Genomic DNA, 7,561 nt, shown 5'->3' with positions numbered 1-7,561 from the left:
TATTTTTTTTTATATGACCACACACACACACACACACACACACACACACACACACAGAGAAAGTGAGAAAGCAAACCACCAGGTCTGAGATCTGAACTGTGGTTGGCCATGTGGGAGTGTCCAGCACCTTAACCACCACGCCACCTGCTCATCCCAGTGCCCATCGTGTTTCAAGCTGCTGGGTCCGGACTGAAACCAAAGTGGACCATGTGGGAATCCAGCTCCCCAGTCACCACGCCACCTCTAGTCCCTGGACTCTTTTTTTTAATAGTTTTGTGGCTTTTAGTATTTTCACAGAATTGTGTATCCATGCCAACAGTCCATTTTAGAAGATTGTCATCACCTTAAAAAGTCGCACCGCACTGTGTGCCTGTCACTCCCTGCTCCACAGCTCCCCCCAGCTGTGATCATCCGCTAATTCACTGTCCGTAGATTTGCCTGGCCCGGACTTGAGGATACGTGGTATCGGACAACATGCGTGTTCTTTTTCACTTACAAGAATATGTCCTAGGCTTGCTGCTTTACAGCTGTGTCAGTGTTTCTTTCCTTTCATTTATTTATTTTTTTTAGAGAGATTTTTGCCATAGGGCGTGTGCACTCGCTGGAGAGATAAAGACAGAAAATGGTCATTTACCCTCTATCGGGACTGGCCTTGCTGCAGTCTCTCCTCCATTCTCTTCCTAGGATCTTGGACATGCGTGCACATGTACCCGGTGTGAGTTTTAAGCCTCTGGGTCCAGGACTCAAACCCTGGTCATCCATGTGGGAATTCAGCAATGTCACCATTATGCCATCTACAGATCCCTTCATTTCCTTTTCATGACTGAATTATCATTATTACTTTTAAAAATTCAATCAGAGATGAGGCGAGGGATGTGAAAGCAAGCAACGGAGCCCTGGCCTCGAACCATGGTCAGTCAAGTAGGAGCCTAGCGCCTTAACCACCATGCCACGTGCTGGCCCTGCTCCCTCACGTGGCTTATTCAGCACCTGTGTCTCCGCCGGCTCCCAGAATCTCCACTGAGCCCTCTGCAAGGACTGCTTTCTTATCTTCACAGCGCAAGTCCTAGGAAGAGGCCACGGTGATGTCCCGTCTCCCTCTCCCTGTAGCCCGGTCCCACCCAGCTTCCTCGGCCCTCTCTGCAGCCATTTATCGAGCACGTATTATGTGCCCAGAACCGGGGTCCCAGCAGCAAGCAGGGCAGACAAGCGCGTGTCCTGGGGCTCCTGGTCTAGATCCCGAGACGGTCGGCACCAGGTGGGACTCGTCACTGCGTGCTCGTGCCAGCAGCCCCTGCATTGACGTGGGGTCAACGGAGCGGTCAGCGCAGCCCTGCCGGAGGGACATGGGCACATTTGTGGGGCATTCCGCTCTGGTTTTTTTTGTTAGTAGTTTTTTTAGAATTATTTTATTACTTTTAAATTTTCTATAGGGCATGTGTGCTTACCGGGGAGAGAGAAAGGGTAAGTGAGAAACCAAGCAAGGTCTGGGGGTCAAACCATGGCCAGCCATGTGAGACTCCAGTGGCCCACCAGCATGCCAACGGCCAGCCCTATTTTTATGTCTTATTTGTTTTTATTTTTTAAATAATTATTTAACTTTATCTTTAATCTGATCAGAGAGGGACAGAGTAAGAGAGGGGGGGGGGGAAGCAAGCCGCCAGGTCTGGGACTCAGCATCCTGTTGGCTCTGCATTCCAGATTTTTGAACAGGGGTGGGGAGGGCAGTGGTCACTGTCAGCCTGGGTGGGATTAGAGGCAGTTACAAAAATAAAAGGTCGGCCAACAGGTGGCGCAGTGGTGAAGGTGCTGGATTCCCACATGGTCCACCACGGGGTTCGTCACCCCGGACCCAGCGGCTTCAAACCCACAGTGGGCACGTGTGTGTGCGCGCGCATGCGTGCTCAAAATCCCAAGAGGACAAAGGAGGAAGGATTGTGATGTGGCCATCTCCCTTGGGGGGTTTCTCACTTTTGGTTCCTCTCTTGGCCTCTCTGGTGAGTGCATACAACTTAAGGGGCTAGCAGGTACAGTGGCGGTTAAGGCTCTGGACTTCCACATGGTTGATCATGGTTCGAGTCCCAGACCAGGCAGCTCGCTTTCTCATCTGCCCTCTTTCTCTGTCTCTGGTCAAATTGAAAAGTAATAATCATCAATAATATTCATTAAATAAATCCATAAATAAGTAAAATAAAAAGAGTAGGGCCGGCCCTGTAGCCTAATGGTTAAGAGAGCCAGATGCCACAGGCTGACCATCCCAGCCCTGACAGGGGTGTGTGCACATGTCCTGGATTCCAACAGGACGGGGAAGAGGAGAGGGGCTTTGCCGTGGGACCACGCCCCAGGGAGTGCTTTCACCCTCATGGTCGCTGTGTCTCTGGTTAAGCACTTACACCCTCCAGCAATTTGGGAAGAGATGAAGAGGGTCTGAGGAAGACAGTGGACCCTGTCTAAGGGAAAGGGGGAGTTCTCTGGAAGAGGTGCTGGGACGGATCTGAGTGACATGGGCTCTGGTCTTGTGACTTTGGGGAAGAGAATGTTCCAGGCCAAGTGTGTTGGAGGATCGGGATGGAGGCTGGTGGCACCCGAGGAGAGGGTGGTCAGGGCAGTACAGACAGAGGACAGGACCAGGTCTCTTAGGCCCCCTGCGGGAGTTGGTGAGTCTGGTTGGGCCTTGACTGCGGCTCTAAGCTGCTTCTGGGTGGTGCTGGGGCCCAGGTCTACACTTGGAGAGACAAGAGACCCAGCACTGCTTGGCCTACTGCAGAGACTTGGCTTTGCCCCAAGTGGCCCTGGAGCCACTGGGAGGTCTGAGCCAAGGCATGACAGGGTGTGACTCATGCTGTCGAGTGGTCACTTTGGCCCTGTGGCCCGGCTGTCACCAAGGACTCTGCGTGTGCCTCAGTCGTGGGGACACCTCTTGTGCCTGAGCTTGGCGTGTCTCGGGACCCCTGTGGTAGCCCTGCTCCTCCTCCCCTGGCTGTCCTCGCGTTTTTGTGGTGGTTCCTTGTGGCTCATCCAACACCTGTGGCTTGACTGACCCCCAGACTTTCCTTTGAGCCCACGGCACCCCATTGACCTCCACACCCTAGCAGGCTCCTCAACCTCGTCTCCCTATTTTTGGGACAGCGCCCTGGCTCCTCAGTGAGCAGGCCAGGCCACCCCGGTCCTTCCTCTCACATCTCTGCCCTTTCTGTCTCACCCCCAAAGCTGGGCAGTCCCATCCCTGAACCCCCTCTGCCCTGCCTGCCCTGTTCCCTGCATTCTTTACTGAAGTCCCACCCAGCTCAGCCCTGCTGGCTGCCACCTCGATCTCTGTGGCTTCTCCCCGTAGTCCTGCTCCAGCCTCTCCTCCCTGGCCCTTGCCGTGGCCTGCAGCCTCATCCCACTGATTCGTGCACCAGAGTGGTCTTCGTACGTTTCGTCCACCCTCTCCTCTGACGTCCTCCAGGCTCCCTAGTGCCCACTAGAAAAAGCTATTGTCCTTTCTGTCTCCTTGGCCGTCCCAGGTCTGGCCACCTCCTTCAGTCGGCTCTATAATCTGATCTCTCTGACTTGACCCTGTAGAAACTACCTATGCCTCATTAGGCGTACGTGAACTGGGCAGGCGGAAGTTCACTGGCCTGGGTTGCTCTTTCCGATCGCCCAGGACCCTGCTGGTCTGTGACCTTGAACAAGCCTCTCTTGACGTCCAGGTGCAGTCTGTGCCTAGGATTTCTCCGGTAGAGCACAGCCAGCTCTGCCTGTCAGGCTGCCCGGGTGGCCTCAGATCTCCCTGGAGAGCAAGAATTTCTCCTGATTCCTGGTGATCAGAACTGTCTGCCCCAGGGCTAGCAGGTGGCCTGGTGGTTAAGGCACCGAATTCTCACATGGCAGACCACAGTTAAGAGTCTCAGACCTAGCTGGCAGGTGGCGTGGTGGTTAAGGTGTTGGAATCCCCCTAGCTGGTTGTGGTTCAAGTCCTAGATGTGGCGGCTTGCTTTCTCACTTTAGTTTTCTTTTTCTGATCAAATTAAAAAAATAATAATCTGGACCAGCAGTTGGCATAATGGCTATGTCACTGGACTCCCATGTAGTTGACTGTGGTTCAAATCCTGGACCTGGTGGCTTAAACTCATGCTGGGAGCATGTGCGGGCCTGCCCAAGATCCTGAGAGGAGAATGGAGGAGAAGGGATTGCGGTGTGGCCATCCCCCTGGGGGTGATTTCTCGCTTTCTGTCTCTCTGTCTCTCTCTGTCTTTCTGGCAAGCGCACGTGCCCTATAGCAAGAACCTCTCCACAAATTTTTTAAAAAATAACAACAGGTGAAATTAAATCAGTAAGTAATTCTTTAAAGAAAAGAGTCCTGGGAACCAGCAGTTAGTGTAATGGCTATGTTGCTGGACTCCCACGTAGTCAACCGCGGTTTGCGTCCCGGACCTGGTGGCTTAAAACTCACACCGAGCGCATGTGCGTGCGTGCCCAAGATCCCGAGAGGAGAATGGAGGAGAAGGGATTGCGGCGTGACCATCCCCCCTGGGGGGTGATTTCTCGCTTTCTGTCTCTGTCTGTCTGGCGAGCGCATGCACCCTATAGCGAAAAAAAAAAGAGAGAGAGTCCTGGACCTGGTGACTGAAAAATCATGCTGGGTGCCGTGCGTGCCAGACTCAGTGTCAAAGGAGAGAGCTGGAGGAAGGATTGCAGAGTGGCCATTCCCCCTCGGGGGGAGGGCATTTCTCGCTTTCCCTCTGTTTCCTCCTGCAAGTGCACTTGCCCTGTGGCAGAAAAACTAATAACCGCCCTGCAGACAGCCACAGAGGAAGCTGGAATAGCGAGCCCGTGCCCCACTTTGCCCACAGAGCGGGCAGTACCTGGGCGTCTGCTGAAGACCCGGGCCATGCGGGAGATGTACCGGAGCTACGTGGAGATGTTGGTGAGCACCGCCCTCGACCCGGACATGATCCAGGCCCTGGAGGACACGCACGGTGAGCTGAGGCCTGGGGAGGTGCCCTCGGGACCCCGACCCCACACCCCCGCCTTGGTCTCAGTGCACTGTGGACTGACACCCCGGCCTCGACTTTCAGACGAGCTGTACCTCCCGCCCATGCGGAAGATCGACGGCCTCCTGAATGAGCACAAGAAGAAAGTCCTGAAGCGGCTGTCGCTGAGCCCGGCCCTGCAGGTGCGTGGGGCCTGGGCGGGGGCTGAGCCCGGCCCTGCAGGTGCGTGGGGCCTGGGCGGGGGCTGAGCCCGGCCCTGCAGGTGCGTGGGGCCTGGGCGGGGCTGGCCTGGCTGGGGTCCCGGGGCAGGCCTGGAGGACACCTGTTGATGTCAGCCACTGTGGGGTGTCCCGGGCATCAGGCTCTCGAGGTAGGGCCACTGGGAGCAGATCATGCTGGGCTTGGCTGAGAGGAACGTGGAAGGCAGTGCTGTCGGGAGGGTGTCTGGGTTCCCATCGGCCCTGGAGGCCCAGGCGTGGTGGTCTCAGTGGTGCGGAGGGGTTGTGGAGCTGCCTAGGCTCTTGGCGGCATAGGACAGAAAAGGGCCTGTGCCCGGCTCACGGGGAGTGGTTCCGACAGTGTCTCCCTGGATTGGGTTGGGAGGTTAGTCTGGCACTCAGAATTCTGGGGTAAAATGTTAGTTTGGCTCTGAATTCTGGGGTGGATTTTAGGCTGGTTTGGAGATGGCCGATGGGGTGAGTCTGGTTTAGAGAATTCTGGGTAAAATGTTAAGTTTGACTCAATTGTGGGTGGGATATAGGATGACAGACTTCGGAGAAGACCGTTAAGCCAAGGCTGAGAATTCCGGGCTGCGTTCGGTAGCTTGGAGAAGTCTGGGTGGCATTAGGCTTTGAAAAGTGCCGAGTACGTTCATCTCATCTCTCTTTTTTTTTTTTTTTTTTTTTTTGGCGGGGGCGTTTTTCTCTTTCCTCTTTTTTTTTTTTTTTTTTTTTTTTATTTTTGAGAGAGATTTTTGCTATAAGGTGTGTGCATTTGCTAGAAAGAGAGAGAAACAGAGACAGAAAGTGAGAAATCCCTTTCCAGGGGGATGGCCACGCCACAATCCCTTCTCCATTCTCCTTTCGAGCATACGCATCTAATGTGAGTTTAAGCCTCCGGGTCCAGGACTCGAACTGCGGTCGACTAGTGGGAGTCCAGTGACATAAACATTATGCTATCTGCTGGTCCCATCATCTCATCCATTAATTCCGAACTGATCGCCAGGCTGGCCCTGAGTATCCAGGGTGGGATATTACATTAGGGTTGACGGAGAAACCTGAAAATGGTAGGTGACAATGCAAATTTGGTTTTAGAATACTGGGGTTGAGGGCTGGTTCTGTGACCTTGTGGCTAAGGTAGCTGGATCACATATGATTGACTCTACGGTTCAAGCCCCAGATGTGACAGTTTGCAAAACATGCAGAGCACTTGTGCGTGTGAGCCCAACGCTCCTCCTGGAGGGAGGAATGAAGGGCTTGCAGCATGGCCATCCCTCACGGCAGGGCTTTTCCCTTTCCTGTTCTTTCTGGCTCTTTGTGGTGCACACACATGCCCTCTAGCAAAAAAGTAAAGATCATCCTAGGATTGAATGACAGGATTTTAGAATGGATTTTAAAGCCGACCCTTAGAATTTTGGGCTTAGAGTCCTGTGGTAAATGGTTAGGTTGACCCTGAGAATTCTGGAATAAAATTTTGACTGGTGCTGAAGATGTGAGGATAGGTGGTTACGTAGTTGCAGTGGGGCTAACCCTGCAGTGCAGTGTCTAATCCCGCTGTAGAGAGAGCTAGATCTCACAAGGCTTGCTACAGTTCGAATCCCAGCCCCTGTGATTTGCAAAACATGGCAGGTGTATGCGCATGTGTGCCCAGGATCCCAGACCTCGGAAGGATGGAGGAAAGGGGTTGGTGGCATGTCCAGGCTCCCCTGAGGGACACTTGCAGTTCTTTTCATTCACTCTCTAGGACCGACACCCTCTGGGGTCGATGGCTAGGTGATGCTAAGGATGTTGGGGTAGAATTTTGGCTGGCGCTAGGATTTCTGGCTTGAACATGGCATCTCTGAGTCCTGGGCTGGCTCTTCCCTTGGAGGAGACCATGACTGACCCCTGGGCATCTCCTGTGATCTGTAGCCTCGGGGAAATGGAGGCACCTGATTAGAGGGTATTGGGTATGGAGCACGTGGGAGCAGAGGGGGAGTCCCACTGACCCGCTGGCTTCCCGCAGGATGCCCTGCACACGTTCCCACAGCTGCAAGTGGAGCAGAGCGGGGAGGGTTCCCCTGAGGAGGGAGCCGTGCGGCTGCGGCCAGCTGGGGAACCCTACAACCGGAAGACGCTGAGCAAGCTCAAGAGGAGCGTAGTCCGAGCCCAGGTGGGGGCCGGGGAGGTGTGGGGGAGGGAGGAGAGTGACGGCTCAGCGGGGCGGAGGGGCTGAAGCATCTGTCTCACCTGCCCAGGAGTTTAAGGTCGAGCTGGAGAAGTCGGGCTACTACACGCTCTACCATTCCCTCCACCACTATAAGCCTCACACCTTCCTGCGCTGCCGAGACCAGGTGAGCCCCTCAGCCCTGTCCCCTGGGATTC

General features: G+C 54.5%; 1 protein-coding gene across 1 annotated transcript in view; it reads left to right on the top strand.

Annotated features, from left to right (window-relative positions):
- The window catches only part of PRR12 (proline rich 12), a gene marked incomplete at its 5' end in the record, with an annotated part of 42,042 nt that overhangs the window by 32,550 nt on the left and 1,931 nt on the right, over positions 1 to 7,561 (top strand). The window contains 4 exon segments of the mRNA XM_027776458.1: positions 4,839 to 4,964; positions 5,064 to 5,161; positions 7,203 to 7,349; positions 7,435 to 7,530. Of these exon segments, the coding sequence (XP_027632259.1) occupies positions 4,839 to 4,964; positions 5,064 to 5,161; positions 7,203 to 7,349; positions 7,435 to 7,530 (467 nt within the window).

The sequence above is a fragment of the Tupaia chinensis genome, unplaced genomic scaffold (genome assembly GCF_000334495.1).
Source record: "Tupaia chinensis unplaced genomic scaffold, TupChi_1.0 Scaffold000673_1, whole genome shotgun sequence".
Lineage (NCBI taxonomy): Eukaryota > Metazoa > Chordata > Mammalia > Scandentia > Tupaiidae > Tupaia > Tupaia belangeri.
This window is presented reverse-complemented; position numbering and strand designations above follow the sequence as displayed.